This window comes from Telopea speciosissima, chromosome 7, assembly GCF_018873765.1.
Source record: "Telopea speciosissima isolate NSW1024214 ecotype Mountain lineage chromosome 7, Tspe_v1, whole genome shotgun sequence".
Taxonomy (NCBI): Eukaryota; Viridiplantae; Streptophyta; class Magnoliopsida; order Proteales; family Proteaceae; genus Telopea; species Telopea speciosissima.
This window is the reverse complement of record NC_057922.1, coordinates 29,634,924-29,651,874: the sequence shown is the minus strand read 5'-3', so window position 1 is coordinate 29,651,874 and position 16,951 is coordinate 29,634,924. Positions and strand designations below refer to the sequence as shown.

Sequence of the window (16,951 nt, the reverse complement as noted above, 5' to 3'; positions counted from 1 at the left end):
AACCACCGTAAATGGGGAAACAACTTTAATGTAGAAATTTTCCTAGTCCAGCAGGTATAGACTGGCACAAAGGTCTAAACTCTGAATATCCACAGGCCCCTATCAACCACAAAAGATCAATCTTGCAAAGTCTCATCATAGACCGGTGGATCCTGAAGTCCATGGAACCAAGAACTGCCCAAGCTTTGCTCAATCCACCAAGAAATACAACATGTAAGTTCATTCTAAATATCTAATCTAAACTGTAATCCTTGGTTTTCAGAAAGAGCAAATTGTCATTTTGTTTATTATGTTGCAAGTAAAATAATCATGTCAGCACAATCCGAGAGAAACAGACCCCAACCCCCATCTTCTAAAACAATGTCCTCAGATGTGGTATTGATGCAAATAAATCTTCCAAAACAAAATTTGGAAATTATCAATTCCTACAACAGTGGCTACAACATAAGTACAATCATAATGCTGACCACTGGCTGCTAACCATGTCCCAAGAAGAACCAGAACTCTATGAAGAAAAGCATTTCATCTGCAAAAATAGCAGTTTTTAATAGAAAAAGAACATCAACATGTTTGTTTTTAATACTCTGTCCCCAATTATTCAAACATTGTGTGGATACACCACTACTAATTCCATGGGCAGGCTTTCTCAAATTCTTCTTGTTCCTTGCGGCATAATTCAAACTCATTGGTGTGGTAATACATGCAACCAGCATAAGCATCCATCTCTTTTGTACAACTTTGATGAAGATCCTTTAACCTGCATATCAAGGCAACCCATGACTCCAAAATGCAAACCTCTCTCTCAAACAAAAGAAGAGTAGGCAAAGGGGATCACACTTAGGTGGTAAAGAATGATAGGAGAGCCTGAAATTTATATCTGAAAAAATCAATAAAACTGCACATAAACATAAAAAAGAACACAGGTCAAATCAATTAATGCAACATTGAAGCAAAATGAACAGCAGTTTGCTAATGAAATCAAAGACATAGCAATTGGTGGATAGAGACCAAAAGCAACCAGATGCATGGGGGCTCGGGAAGTGCCTTCAAGAAGACTTCACACACAAAAGTTTTAAGGGGAGTCTATGTCATCTCCTAAGCCTCTACATGTTTATGGGCGTATTTGGAACAAGCAAGTTGATACCACCACTACAACTGTGCCTACTCTACCCAGTCAACCGCCTTCCTCTGATCCAGGGTCCATAGTTCCAACCATCCCATCAGGTGAGTCTCTCTCCATTATTGATCATGCTGATCCTTCTGTTGATCTATCTCTTGATTTACCTATTGCTGTTCGGAAAGGTAAACGGACTTGCACTTAACATCCTATTTTTCATGTTGTGTCTTATGATTCCCTTTCCCCATCCTATCGTATTTTTGTGTCTTCTCTGTCCTCTATTTCCATTCCTAAGAATTGGCAGGAGGGTCTAGCAAACCCATGATGGAAAGAAGATATGAATGAAGAAATGAGGGCTCATGGAAAAAATGAAACATGGGAACTAGTTTCTCTTCCTTGGGATAAGAAAATTGTAGGTTGAAAATAAGTTTTCAAAGTTAAACAAAAAATGGATGGCACTGTAGATTGTTACAAGGCCAGACTTGTTGCAAAAGGGCTTTACCCAAACATGGATTGATTTTCAGGAGACTTTCGCTCCAGTGGCCAAGATGAACATCATTCAAGTTATTTTGTCATGTGTTATTAACTTGGGATGGCAACTACAACAACTTGATGTCAAAAATGCATTTCTGCAAGGTGAGCTTGAGGAGGAGGTGTATGTGGAAATTACTACTGGCTTCTCTAACAAAGATACTCAAGGAAAAGTATGCAAAGTTGAAACGGGCACTATAAGGATTGAAGCAATCGCTCAGGGCTTGGTTTGGCCGTTTTCATAAGTCGATGGTCTCTGTCGGATATAAGCAGAGCAATGCTGATCACACATTATTTTTCAAGAAATCCGGGGATCACATTACTGTTCTCATTGTCTATGTGGATGACATTGTTGTCACTGAGAGTGTCCCTACAGAGATATCTAATCTTAAGTCTTGTTGGGAAAATAGTTTGAGATTAAAGACTTGGGGTCTCCACGTTATTTCTTGGTATCAAAGTTGCCCACTCATCAAGAGATATCTTTCTCTTTCAACGAAAGTATACTCTTGATCTTTTATCTGAGACCCGGATGCTAGGGTGCAAACCTGCAGATAAACCTCATGAGTCTAATGGTCATCTCACAAGTAAAGAGGGAGACCCAGTCGACAAGAGTAGATACCAAAGACTGGTAGGCAGGTTGATTTATCTCTCTCATACTTGCCCTGACATCACCTATGCTGTGAGTTTGGAGAGTTAGTATATGCATGATCCCTATTCTACTCATATGGAGGCAATATTTCGGAAAAGGGGTTCTCTTCTCTCCTCATGATCACATGTGTGTTGAAGCCTTTACAAATGCAGACTGGGCTAAATCTCCTGATGATAGGAGATCTACTTTAGGGTACTATACTTATGTTGGTGGGAACCTTGTTACTTGGCATAGCAAGAAATAGGCTGTGGTTGCTAGATCGAATGCTGAAGCAAAATTTCGTTCTATGACTCATGGTATTTGTGATTTGTTATGGCTTCAGAGTCTTCTCCAAGATCTTAGTGTTTCTGTCCAACTTCTCATGATGCTTTATTGTGATAGTAAATCTGCTATTAGCATTGCTTATAATCCAATTCAGCATGATAGGACGAAACACGTGAAGATTGACCGCCACTTCATCGAAAAACTCGAATAAGGTCTTATCTGTATACCATTTGTTAAGTCTGGTGATTAGTTGGCTGATGTGTTTACAAAAGGTCTTAATAGTAAGGTTTTTCATCCTATTGTGTGCAAATTGGATGATGTAGATCTAAGCCTCCTCGAATTGAGGAAGCCACCCTAAACCTAGGGTTTTAGTAGGAGCCTTAGGATAGTTTAGTTCAGTTCTATACTTAATTTTTTTTAGCAGCCTTAAGGACTTAATCCTATTGGCTGAGATTGTTTTATTCTTATTGGTTCCTAGGGTATCTTTTATTTAAGTTGTCTTAAGTTATTAGGGGTAGATGAGTCTTTTCTTTTTAAGTTTAAGTTATTTTAATCTAGCTACTCCCATCCACGATTGATGAAGGAGAGTTTGAATTGTATTCTGTTTTGGCTCTTAGGCCCTTATTAATAAGAGAATCAAAGGAGAGGCTCCCCCACAGTTTATTTTGAAAAAATATTTCGTTGCTTTGCTGCCTTCTGCTGCTGCCATTGCTCCCTTTGTGTGAGTGTTGCCTTGTGGATTTCAAGGTGCTAGGGTGAGTGGACTCACACGACTCCTTGCGTTTGTCCAGTACCGGGAGGTTCTTCTTCTTCTTCATTCAAGCTTCTTCAAGGCAGATCTACAAAACCCAGTGAGTATCTTATAGTTTCTGCTATTTAACAATCTTCTTCTTCTTCCTCCAGCTTACCCTAATCGACCCCCATAACCCTTACTCCATGTAGAGTCTGTCCAGGCCAAATTTCACAGTGAAGCCCTTTAAAACTTTAAACACAACCCCCCTCACAGCAGAAATAGGTGTTTTAGATGTATTTTTTACCTGGTTTGTTTCACTGGCACATAAAAACAGAACGGTGGATCCAGACGGTAGATTCCATTTTTCTGTGCCAGTAGCACAGAAAAACGCCAAAAACAAGAAACAAAAGTGTTACCAAACGGGCTCTTATATGTCAAAATTCTGTTTCTAAGTATTTAAATTCTAAAAAGACACAACTAAGTGGTGAATAAAAAGTATCGGCCGACATAAAGACATGACATGAGATATCCGCTTTAAAATTAAAAGGACCACAAATCCCAACTTTCATGCACCATTGCTACACTTAATGGAAGATCAGATGACTCAGAACTCAAAACTTTCCATTTCCATGGCTTCCCTTTTGTCTACACCCACCACACAACAGTACACTAAGTACAGACTGAAATCAAAGCTCAAATTCCAAGTCTCTCACACTTAAACTAGTTTCTAATAATTCTAATTATATGTTAGTTCCCATATAAATAAAGCAGGAGCCTAAGCATTGTAAACCAATGGTTTAGAATAATCCAAAGTGGGATTCATAGAGACACATGGGCAGACAAAGAAGTTGTATTAGTAATAAAAATGGGGTTCCTAACTCCTTGTTTGGGCTACATTAATGCCTTGCTGTCTGTCTACAATACATAGATGGCTGGATTCCAGGCGAGGGTGGGCTCTCAGGATTTACTTTAGAAGCTTCGGACTAGAGTTCTAATCTTAAAAATAATAGTTAATAAAGTTGCTGGCATGCTCACTTACATTAATAAATTTGTTCTTATAATGGTTTTGCTGTCTAGTGTTCTTGTCAATATTCTCCCTTCATTACACTTAAAAGGGCTAATAAATTATACAATAGTTTTTGGATTGCTCCGATGATACCTAGCCAATTAATATAGATTGCCAACTTAGGATTGGTTATATTGTCCACCTATTTAGTCATCCATGGATGGTGCTTTTCTGTTTAGAGTTTGTTTAAACTTCAACATAGATGACAATCAAAATTAAGAACTTCAAATTACAACACAAGAGTCTTTAAGAGTTTGTTTAAACTTCAACATAGATGATAATCAAAATAAAGAACTTCAAATTACAACACAAGAGTCTTTAAACCCCCCCCCCCCCTCCAAAAAAGAAAAATTGTTTACTGCAAAGGATGTAGAAAGTTAATGGTGAGATCATACTGAAAGGGTTGATTGGGAAAACGTACAACAGATAATTAAATTTAGGTTTCCTAATATCATTAAAATTATGGATCAAGCCTCATGTGAGCATCATAAATGCAGTGCCTCCTAAGTAACTTATCCCAACTCCTAATAACTCCTCAACTACTAACGTAATCCAACTTAAAACTTCAAACATCTCATGCACATAACATCGATGGAGGAGATCGAGAGGGTGCTAGAGTGATGAGCGACCAGCCCTTCCCCCTCTCCTCATTATTTATTGAATGTAGAATCCATAGTTACTAACCGTAGATGAGAAGGGAAAGGAGAAGAGAGGGCAGAGAAGGGAACCGCAACCAACCTGCCTAGGCCACGCAGGCTTTAACCAAACAAACAAACAAACCCAGTTCATTCTTCAATTATGTTCATTATGTTTGATTGCTTACAAATATTAAGTGAAATAGAAATAAATTTCCCTTTCCCAACTCCAAAACTGAAATAGAAGTAAAATCAAATCCTATCTCCTAAAGAAGTAAAATCAAATGTTATCTGAAGTAAACGTCTTATGAAGTATGTCATGAATCCTTTTATATGAAAGTGTGATCTACTTATGTTTTTTGTCATATTTTATCTCTTACCTTCCAAAGGAGTTATTAGCTTTGGAAGATCATATAGGGAATGTCAGCACAAAGATATCTGAAGAATTAAAGATCGAATATCTAAAACTTCGAAAATGTTTTTTATCCTCAGAAGAGAACTCTCTCTGAAGGAATCCAGCATTATTTGTCAGGTATCCATATCTTCTCACTTCAATCTTCTCAGTTATTTCAATCACGATTTTGAACTTTCTCACAGGTCCTTGTAGAAAATATGAGTGACAAGACATGCCTACACTGCCTTTAATGAGAGGAGTAGTAGTATGAACTGGGAGTACTAGATTGTGGCCATAGCTTCCATACTGCTTGTATCAAGCAATGGCTAAGATGCAAAAAAACCTCTGCCCTATATGCAATTGCACTGGTCTGACTACCTTAAACCCAATAATATGGTCTTTTACTAATGTAAACTAGCAATATATATTGTAATGTGTTCCAAAAAAACAACAGAAAAGAGACATGTATGTAAATATAGAAACAATAAACTTACATAATTTCCCTTCTGAAAAGGTAACCTGTTCTTCAACAGAATGCAAGTTAAAAATGAATTAACTGTCAGCATGGTTCCACAAGCTCCTAATAAGAGATCAGGTGGAGGCTTCACATTCATTGCCAAACAGAAATCTATTTTTCTCTTGGAAGAGTTTATTCAGATCTTCCAATAAAAACTCTCCTCCTTGCTGAATAAAATTTTGTTTCTACCTGCTCTGCTTAGCCTCCATATTCTGCACTCTGCAGGCAGGCCTTCAGGGTGTTAATTCAAATTTTCCTTTTCAAAGGTGATGCTTGGGAGCTATCAGAAATTTGGCTTCAAGTCTAAGAGTTGTAGGCATCCTCTTTTTATAATTGTATAGGGTGTGAGTCTATCAAATCAAATAGTTCATCTCCTATACCAAATCCAAGCATTCTAGCCATGTCGGTCGTCTTCAACTTGGGTTTTGAGACTTTATTTTGCTTCAACCAAGAATACACAACAAATACTTTCTTCATGACAAACAATTCCAAGGCCTCTAGATAGAACACAATACCCATTTTCATGCTTATCTGTCCAAAGAAAAAAGTTAGGATGTTAGAGCTGAAGGCATCCCATCCCCCTATCTCTCTCTCTCTAACTCGCAACTAATACCTGGTGAGGAACCAACATAGCTGCATAACGAGCAAGCTCTCCAGCACGCCAGTCCAATACAACAGGTAGTCATGGGTAGGCAGCATCAAGCCTCAAGAACCATAGTTATATCTGGAATTTCAGATAGTTCTCGAAGATCATGAGGATCTTCTCTTGTATAGTTTATGGTAAAACCGACAGTTTGCTAATGAAATCAAAGACATAGCAATTGGTGGACAGAGACCAAAAGCTGCCAGATGCATGGGGGCTCGGGAAGTGCCTTCAAGAAGACTTCACACACAAAAGTTTTAGGGGGAGTCTATGTCATCTCCTAAGCCTTTGCATGTTTATGGGCGTGTTTGGAACAAGCAAGTTGATACCACCACTGCAACTGTGCCTACTCTACCCAGTCAACCGCCTTCCTCTGATCCAGGGTCCATAGTTCCAACCATCCAATCAAGTGAGTCTCTCTCCCTTATTGATCATGCTGATCCTTCTGTTGATCCATCTCTTGATTTACCTATTGCTGTTCGGAAAGGTAAACAGACTTCCACTCAACATCCTATATTTCATGTTGTGTCTTATGATTCCCTTTCCCCCTCCTATCGTGTTTTAGTGTCTTCTCTGTCCTCTATTTCCATTCCTAAGAATTGGCAGGAGGGTTTAGCAAACCCATGATGGAAAGAAGATATGAATGAAGAAATGAGGGCTCACGGAAAAAATGAAACATGGGAACTAGTTTCTCTTCCTTGGGATAAGAAAACTGTAAGTTGAAAATGAGTTTTCACAGTTAAACAAAAAATGGATGGCACGGTAGATTGTTTCAAGGCCAGGCTTGTTGCAAAAGGGCTTTACCCAAACATGGATTGATTTTTAGGAGACTTCTGCTCCAGCGGCCAAGATGAACATCATTCAAGTTATTTTGTCATGTGTTATTAACTTGGGATGGCAACTACAACAACTTGATGTCAAAAATGCATTTCTGCAAGGTGAGCTTGAGGAGGAGGTGTATGTGGATTTTACTACTGGCTTCTCTAACAAAGATACTCAAGGAAAAGTATGCAAAGCTGAAACGGGCACTATAAGGATTGAAGCAATCGCTCAGGGCTTGGTTTGGCCGTTTTCATAAGTCGATGGTCTCTGTCGGATATAAGCAGAGCAATGCTGATCACACATTATTTTTCAAGAAATCCGGTGATCACATTACTGTTCTCATTGTCTATGTGGATGACATTATTGTCACTAAGAGTGTCCCTATAGAGATATCTAATCTTAAGTCTAGTTGGGAAAATAGTTTGAGATTAAAGACTTGGGATCTCTACGTTATTTCTTGGTATCAAAGTTGCTCGCTCATCAAGAGGTATCTTTCTCTCTCAACGAAAGGATACTCCTGATATTTTAATCTGAGACCAGGATGCTAGGGTGCAAACCTGCAGATAAACCTCATGAGGCTAATGGTCATCTCACAAGTAAAGAGGGAGAACCAGTCGACAAGAGTAGATACCAAAGACTAGTAGGCAGGTTGGTTTATCTCTCTCATACTTGCCCTGACATCACCTATGTTGTAAGTTTGGATAGTTAGTATATGCATGATCCCTATTCTGCTCATATGGAGGCAATATTCCGGAAAAGGGGTTCTCTTCTCTCCTCATGATCACATGTGTATTGAAGCCTTTACAAATGCAGACTGGGCTAAATCTCCTGATGATAGGAGATCTACTTTAGGGTACTATACTTATGTTGGTGGGAACCTCGTTACTTGGCATAGCAAGAAACAGGCTGGGGTTGCTAGATCGAATGCTGAAGCAAAATTTCGTTCTATGGCTCATGGTATTTGTGATTGGTTATGGCTTCAGAGTCTTCTCCAAGATCTTAGTGTTTCTGTCCAACTTCTCATGATGCTTTATTGTGATAGTAAATCTGCTATTAGCATTGCTTATAATCCAATTCAGCATGATAGGACGAAACACGTGAAGATTGACCGCCACTTCATCGAAAAACTCGAACAGGGTCTTATCTGTATACCATTTGTTAAGTCTGGTGATCAGTTGGCTGATGTGTTTACAAAAGGTCTTAATAGTAAGGTTTTTCATCCTATTGTGTGCAAATTGGATGATGTAGATCCAAGCCTCCTCGCATTGAGTAAGGCACCCTAAACCTAGGGTTTTAGTAGGAGCCTTAGGATAGTTTAGTTCAGTTCTATACTTAATTTTTTTTAGCAGCCTTAAGGACTTAATCCTATTGGCTGAGATTGTTTTATTCTTATTGGTTCCTAGGGTGTCTTTTATTTAAGTTGTTTTAAGTTGTCTTAAGTTATTAGGGGTAGATGAGTCTTTTCCTTTTAAGTTTAAGTTATTTTAATCTAGCAACTCCCATCCACGATTGATGAAGGAGAGTTTGAATTGTATTCTGTTTTGGACCTTAGGCCCTTATTAATAAGAGAATTGTGGGAAAGGCTCCCCCACAGTTTATTTTGAAAAAATATTTCGTTGCTTTGCTGCCTTCTGCTGCTGCCATTGCTCCCTTTGTGTGAGTGTTGCCTTGTGGATTTCAAGGTGCTAGGGTGAGTGGACTCTCACGACTCCTTGCGTCTGTCCAGTACCGGGAGGTTCTTCTTCTTCTTCAAGGCAGATCTACAAAACCCAGTGAGTATTTTATAGTTTCTGCTATTTAACAATCTTCTTCTTCTTCCTCCAGCTTACCCTAATCGACCCCTATAACCCTTACTCCATGTAGAGTCTGTCCAGCCCAAATTTCACAGTGAAGCCCTTTAAAACTTTAAACACAACCCCCTCACAGCAGACCCTCCACTCGACTGCCATCTCAGCCCCAACTTACAACTCTAAACCCTAATCCCCTCATCCCTCTAAAACCCTAAAACCCTAGGATTCCCAGATCAGTCACTTCTGCCCATCAATTCCACTCCATATTCTGATAGAGTGTTCTTCCCCCTCTTTGGAAAACTCGACAAACCTGAGTCCAAACTCCCATCTTAAAACCCTAGTTTCAGCCTAGAATCTAAAACCTAAAACCCGAAACCCTAACCCTAATTTTGCAGATTTCTCAAACTTAACCAAATCCTATTATTTTATCCCATAATAACCCCCTAGACCTGCAGATTAAAACTATATAAGACCCATTCCCAAATTCCCCTCCTAAACCCTAGAATTAACCTAAATCCTAGTGCTGTCCATTCGAACCAGCAACCCCTTTGGCTGTTTGGTCCTGTTGTTTTGCTCCTAGTAGGCCTCCTACCTACATAGGACTGCATTACTGGGCATGTGTGATATTTATGCACCAACTTGAGGGGGAGTGTTGTAATATGGGTATAACGGTAATTTTGTCCGTAGGGTTTCTCTAGTGTTGCCCTAGGGGCATTATTGTACTTGTACCTCATATCATTTATGTTGAAGTATCGAGCATTAATGTGAAGGGAATCTCGATTAGGATCTTCTCATATCCTAATCAAGATTCCCCCACTAATTGACTCCCTTTTCTGTTATGTTTTATATCTAGAGTTTTATATCTAAGATTAGTCTAATTCCTAGCTTGTTTATGTTTGTGGATCCTAATACAATTAGGAGTCCCTCTTTGTAATCCATTATATAAATAAAGGTAGTGAAGGGGGACTGGAGGTTATGACTATTGTCTCTCTCAGTCCCTGTTCCTCTTCTCCATCTCTTCTTCATCTATTCTATTCTCCTCTCTCGGTTTTGCTATTTTAGGGTTTTGATCAGCTACATAGTATCAGAGCTTTACCCTTAGACTAGAAGTGACTTGCGGTTCTGGTTTGAGGGTCTTGTAAAGCCTTGTTTCTTCAAGGGGTGCAGCATCCTCTGCTGCATATTGCTATGGATTAAACCCTAGATGGAGTTTTCAATTGATAACTAGGGTTTTTACAACTACTCCCTACCTGAGTTTTGAGATCGATTGGAGATCCTTAAGTTGACGCTGCTGGTTGTTATTTGAAGGTTTCTTCTACATCTAATCTTGATCCAATCTGTGAATCCATTCTCTTATGGAACTGTAGGGGTGTCAATAAAGCCCGGCTGACCCGAACCCGCTCAAACCCGCCCTGAGCCCGGCCCGGGCCCGACCCTGATTTTTTGACCCTGAGGGCAGGTTTGGGTATAGTTATAGTTCGACCCTGGCAGGGTCGGGTCGGGTCAGGGTTTAGATCCCGGGCCTAGCCCGGCCCGGCCCGACCCTGTATAAATTATAGGTATATAATATTACATATATATATATATATATATATATATATATATTATATACTTAATATAAGTATTTTCTTAACAAAACAAACAGGAAAAAAAAAAAAGAAGAGAATTGTACAGAGATAACTACTAGCTTTGTCATCATCATGAAGTGGGAACCTATAAAAAGAGTAGATCATCTACTATTTTGATCAGGGCCATAAAAAGAGTCACTGACATGATTGTTATTTAGTTGTAGCCCCTATAAGCTTCCAGGCCTATTGAGGGGACACCGTTACAATTGTAGAGAGAGTCTATACACATGCCATTTTTTTCAACATATTTATTAGTTGTCCCACAGGTTGAGATCCTATGTTATAAAAACATGGTCTAATGAGACGTGGACGGTGCCATAAATCAGGACCAACCCGACCCGGCTCGACCCTGCCAGGGTCGGGTAAGGGTTGAGAGTTTCTTGACCCTGGCAAGGTCGGGTCAGGGTCAGGGTCAGGGTTAAGGCCTCTAGGGTTGGGTCAGGGTTTAGGGCAGGCCCGGCCCAACCCGACCCATTGACACCCCTATGGAACTGTAGATTCAACCTATTTATTTTTCAAAATTTCTCTCTACTACTTCCTGCGGAAACCTATTGAGGGTTTCATATTAGGTGATATTTTATCTCCAATTGATGCATTAAGTTGGTGAAATCTGATTTCTCCTTCAGGTACACCCTTCGGTTCATCTTCTCTATTGCATTTCCCCCCCCCTTCAAAACCCTAGTTACTGCTGCAACCGATTGATCTACTACTGCTATTTTTGGGTTTTCAAACCCCAACTCTGCCATTACCATTGCTACCGTGGGTTTTTTTTTTTTTTTTCCTTTTAAACCCTAATCCTACCGATTGTCTTACTATCACTATATTTGGGTTTTTCAACCCTAATCTGACTATATTACAGAAGCCGAGTGTGTCATTCCTGCTACTGCTGCAACTGTTGACTATGTTACTGCTGTTGGTACTAATTTTGGGGCCTTGTTACATCTAATCTGGTTCTATTCAAGCACCAATTAATTTAATACTGCTGTTGCCTCTTTGTTCTGATCAGTTATCTTTATGGCTGATCCTAAACCTCAAATGGACATTGTCGAAGTTTAGATCACTACTATAAAACTCTCCGGAGTTGCCAACTATCTTGCATGGGCCCAGGCTGTGCATGCATACATTCAGGCTAAAGGAAAAATAAAATACATTACAAATGATCCTTCTACTGTTGATCCAAAGGATCCTACCTCAGTCACAGCTCATGATGAGTGGATACGTGAGAATTCTATTATTAAAATATGGCTATGGAACAGTGTAGAGCCTGCTGTTGCATCTAATGTGATGTTTCACACCCTTACCAAGGATGTCTGGAATGATTTACGTGGAAGTTTCTCTCAAGAATAAAATCTCTCGCATGCATGATCTTTATGAGAAGCTTTTCACTTTTCAACAAGGAGATAAATCTTTGAATGACTACTTTTCCATAAAGGCATGGTTGAAGAACTCAAGTTACATCAGCACCTCACTACTAATTTGGATCAGTTAAAAGAACAAGAAGCTAAATTTCACGTTGCTAAATTTCTGGCTGGATTACATCCTAATTATCAGTCTGTGAAAAGTCAACTACTCACAAGGGAGAAAGTTCCTTCTCTTAATGAAGTGTTCTCATGTATCAATCGTATGGCTAATCCCTCTAAATCTGATATTACTTCAAAAGACTGCTCAGCTTTTATTGCTGGTCATGGTCGAGCCGTCGAGGATGTGGTCGTGGCCAATCCAAGGGCCGTGGCCGTGGCACTAGTGGAAGAGGTACCAGTTATCAATCCTTTGACAAATCTGCCCACCAATGGTCTTATTGTGGGAAACAGAATCATACTGTGGATACCTGTTGGGCTAAACATGGAAAACCTGAATGGGCAAATGAACTAGCCAATACAGCCATGACTGAGAAACCTACCACTGAGAACCCTACCAGTGATATGAATTAGAGTTCTACGTCAGGTACTTCATCCACTGTGGCATATGATGATTACAATCAGCCGGTCAAACGCCTTCAACAACTTGAAGCTGCATTTGCCTCCACTTCTACCACCACCTTAGCCTATAAAAGTAATTTGGTATTTTATCATCCTTCTACCTCTTGGCTTATTGATTCTGGTGTTTCATGTCATATAACTGGTAAGTCAAGTTTGTTTTATTCCATAAATCAATTTCAAACCTCCTCTAATGTTATCCTTGCTGATGGGTCTTCTACTAAGGTAACTGGTCATGGAATTGTTCCCCAACATCTTCCTCGACTTTTTCCCCTGTACTTTGTTCCTAATCTACCTTTAAGCCTTTTATCTGTCAGTCAACTTACTAAATCTCTTAATTGTTCTGTGACCTTCTATCCTTCTTATTGTATTTTTTAGGACCTTTAGACAAGGAAGACGATTGATGGAGAGCTTGAGTGTGATGGTTTGTATTACATGGATGGCACCGGTCCTTCTACTGCAGCTACATCTACTACTATACCATCTAACATGCAATGGCATTTACGACTTGGTCATCCATCTATACCTAAACTACAGTTAATGGTTCCTAGTTGCAAGCCTACCTCTCGTCTTGAATGTGACGCTTGCGAACTGGGCTAACATCACCGTACCTCTTTTCCAGCTCGTATTACACCTAGAAGTTCTTTATTGTTTTCTTTAGTGCATTCTAATATTTGAGGTTTGTGTCATGTCAGTAATAGCTCAAGATATTCTTATTTTGTTAGTTTTGTAGACAACTACTCTCGTTCTACTTGGGTATATCTATTGAAAGACCGGACTCAATTTATTACTATATTCAAAAAAATTTATTAGTAAATAAAAACTTAGTTTGACAAGTCAATTAAAGTTTTTCATTCTGACAATACTCTTGAATACACTCAAACTGAGATTTCTGATTTTTGTCTCACTCATGGTCTTGTTCACCAAACCAGTTGTTTGTACACCCCACAACAAAATGGAGTGGCTGAACGCAAAAATAAACAGTTACTGGAGGTGGCATGATCTATTATGCTCCACATGCATGTCCCCAAACAGTTTTGGTGTGATGCTGTATTGCTTGTTACCTTATTAATCGTATGCCGCATCTGTTTTGAATAATAAAATCCCTTTTTCTCTAATTTACCGAGATCGTCCTTTGTTTGCCTCTCCACCACGTGGTTTTGGCTGTGCATGTTTTGTTCACATCCTTCACCCTGCCATTGGTAAGTTATCCCCTCAGTCTATTAAGGGACCGTTTGACAACGTTTTGTTTCTACTGTTTCTTTGCCAGCAATGTTACCAGTACACAAATGGAACAGAAAAAACGTTTGATAAATCCGTTTTGTTTCACTTGTTTTTAAGGAACAAAAATCAAAATTTATAACAATTTATGCCTAAAATAACGTTTTTGACATAACAACTATTTGTTGTTTTTACATTTGTTGGACCAATTACTCAAAACTGTTACCCTTTTTTTTGATAAATCTCAAAAGTGTTACCCGATATCTCCTTCTCTCGCTCACTCCAACCTACCTCTCTGTTTGGCACACGATCAACAAACCCTAGAAATCCCCAAGCTCCAACTCTCTCTCTCTCGCCCATCTCTCTCTTTGGCACACGCTGAAGCTCCACTGCTCGAGTTGGCATCATCGTCCTCACCTCAAGCTCGAGGAGCTCTGCTGCTGTCCCTCCCTACTTCAAGGTAAATATCTCTCTCACTCTCTGTGTGTCTCTCTCTTTCTCTGTCTCTCATTCATGGTGGAACGAACAGGTTTTCTTGTAGAGAACGAGAAAACCTGCTGCTATGAAACCCTAGATGTCAACAACAAGAATTTAAAACCTTGTACCGATTACAGCACCCCAGGTCAGAGACTCGATTTCTGCTATGAACCCTCGTTTGAGAGAACGATGGGTTAAACCCCTATCTGTTCATTTGTCTCTGTTTCTCGCCTCTCTCTCTCTTGCTCTGTATGGATAGTCATATTTCTTTTATTTCAACTGCAATACATGTACCGATATTTTTTTTCCCCTATGATTTTATCATGTGCATTTTTGAAACTATTTGAAAATCCTGCTTTGTTCTAGTTACTTCACGTAGTGCAGATGGGTTTAAATTCAAGTGATGGGTTCGATTCAAATTTCAATCTTTTCAGTTTTAACAGAGTTCAAGAGATGAATGGACTCAAAATCACAAAATAATTTAGGATATGCTTGCTGGTCTAATGTTTTATTTCTCTGTTCACCTTTATCTTTATTGAAGATTTTAGTGTTGCTATTATGATCTTTCATTATTAGGGGAAGAAGAAATGGATTCATAGAAGTATTTTTCAATACCTTTTCTTTTACATTGATGTCTCTGGTTCTAAAATGAGACTTTTTTAAATTCAAAAAGTGACTTTTTGAGATAGAAAGTGAAGCACAAGAAGAAAGAGAAATCATTCAATAAAAATTCAGTTCCCACAAGAACGCTTAAATTCCTTGAGAGCCTTGTGCTTCACAGGCAAACCTGACTCAGAAATGAAACCTGTGAAGTAGTTCCCAACACTGAAGTTCAGTTCCCACAACATCACTTACCCAGTTACCCCCAAATAGTCCTTAAGAAACCACTTAACCATAACTCTAGGGACAGTAGTAAAAATAACCCTCCTCCCTGTTGGAGCCAACACCTCATAAGCCTGAAGCTTTAAATTCTCAAGGAAGAACTTGGGCAAGACAGCTCTTCCAAAAACAACAAAATAGGACAGGAAAGAAGCAATAAGACCCTCAAAGGCAACCAACATGAAATAAGGAAAGAAAGACTGAGACTTTAATAAGGTACCATGAATGTCACAAACTAAGGTCTGAGAAGCATTTGGTCACACCAGGGAATGGAGAAGCTTCTTGTGATGATTTGAGAGATGGGTTTCTATAAAAAACCCATAATACTTTCTGATCTTAGTGGCTGTTAGGTAGCATGGAGTGGCCAAGAACTGGTATAAAAGCCAATCTACAAACTTGAGAAGAACCAAGTGAAAGACCATGGTTTTTAGTCTTTCACCTTGAGTGTTTTGGAGTATACGTGGTTGAAGAATTAGACTTTTGACCTGCAGGAGAAGCAGATATTACTGAGTAAATTTTCTGTTAAGGATTATGCTTTTCTGCTCTTTTCTTTTTTTTGCATCTGCTTGTAGAATAGTTATGGGCTTGGATTATGATTTCAAGGTCATTCAGTGATAGTGTTTTTGCAAGTCTCAAAAGAGGAAATAGTGTCTGGGTAGAACTCTCTGTTCCCATTCCCGTATTTCTTTTCATTTGTTCCCACCACTCTCTTTGTTATTCTAGCCATTCATAACTGTTGTCTTCCCTGCCTCAACCTTCCTTTCCTTTCTTCTGTGATTTCGCTTGGAGGCATACGGTTTTATTTATTTATTACACTGCTGTCATACACTGGATTTTCTGCTACAACTCCCTCCCTGGCCTCCTATTCTATGCACATGCAAGATGTTTGGTTTCCTTTTTCTCATGCCCAAGGACTAATTCCTTTTTGCTATACTCCTCTTTGCTCCTACAACAGACCATTCAGCTGTGTATTCTGGTCTGGTGGTGGGAGGGGGCCTTTTTTAACTTTGTAATGAAAATGGCACATCCGTGGCAAGTTTGCATTTTAGTAGCTAGTGCTGCAAACATATTAGCAGAATTATGAAGTATGAACACTCAACTTCTTCAATGGAATAGAGGGATCCAGTACTCTATGTGATTTGAATCATGGTATAAAATCTCGCGAAATATCGGCGATATATCGCGATATTTCGTGAATCTCGACATGACCGAGATACGAAACAAGGTCGAATAAAAAGTACAATAACTGTCGATATATCGAGATATTTCGACGATATATCGTGGAACACGATATATCGCGAGATATCACGATATATCGCGAGATATTGTAAAGTGACAATAGTGTCACATTCAAAATCCTTATAAAGTTCATATTTCGCAGCTCTTGGTCGATATTTCGACCGAGAGCTGCTGAAAATGAAATTTTCTCTCTTCTTCCTCCCTTCCAAGCCTCATTGAAGCTCCTTGTCGCCGGGAAGACGTCGGAGGGTCATCTAAGCTCATCATCCAAGCCTAATTTCATTATTTAAGGTAAATTATATTTCTCTAAAACAATTTTTTTAAAAACTTTGTACAAATGTTGTTGGATGTTGATGATATTAATATATGT

General features: G+C 39.2%; 1 protein-coding gene across 2 annotated transcripts in view; it reads right to left on the bottom strand.

The window, feature by feature from the left end:
• Positions 1-378: 378 nt before the first annotated feature.
• LOC122669871 (NADH dehydrogenase [ubiquinone] 1 alpha subcomplex subunit 8-B-like) overlaps positions 379-16,951 on the bottom strand; it is a 28,498-nt gene continuing 11,925 nt past the window's right edge. For both annotated transcript variants that reach the window (XM_043866748.1, XM_043866747.1), the window contains exon 3: positions 379-757. In XM_043866748.1, the coding sequence (XP_043722683.1) occupies positions 625-757 (133 nt within the window). In that variant the 3' untranslated portion in view covers positions 379-624. The remainder of the gene's footprint in view (positions 758-16,951) is intronic.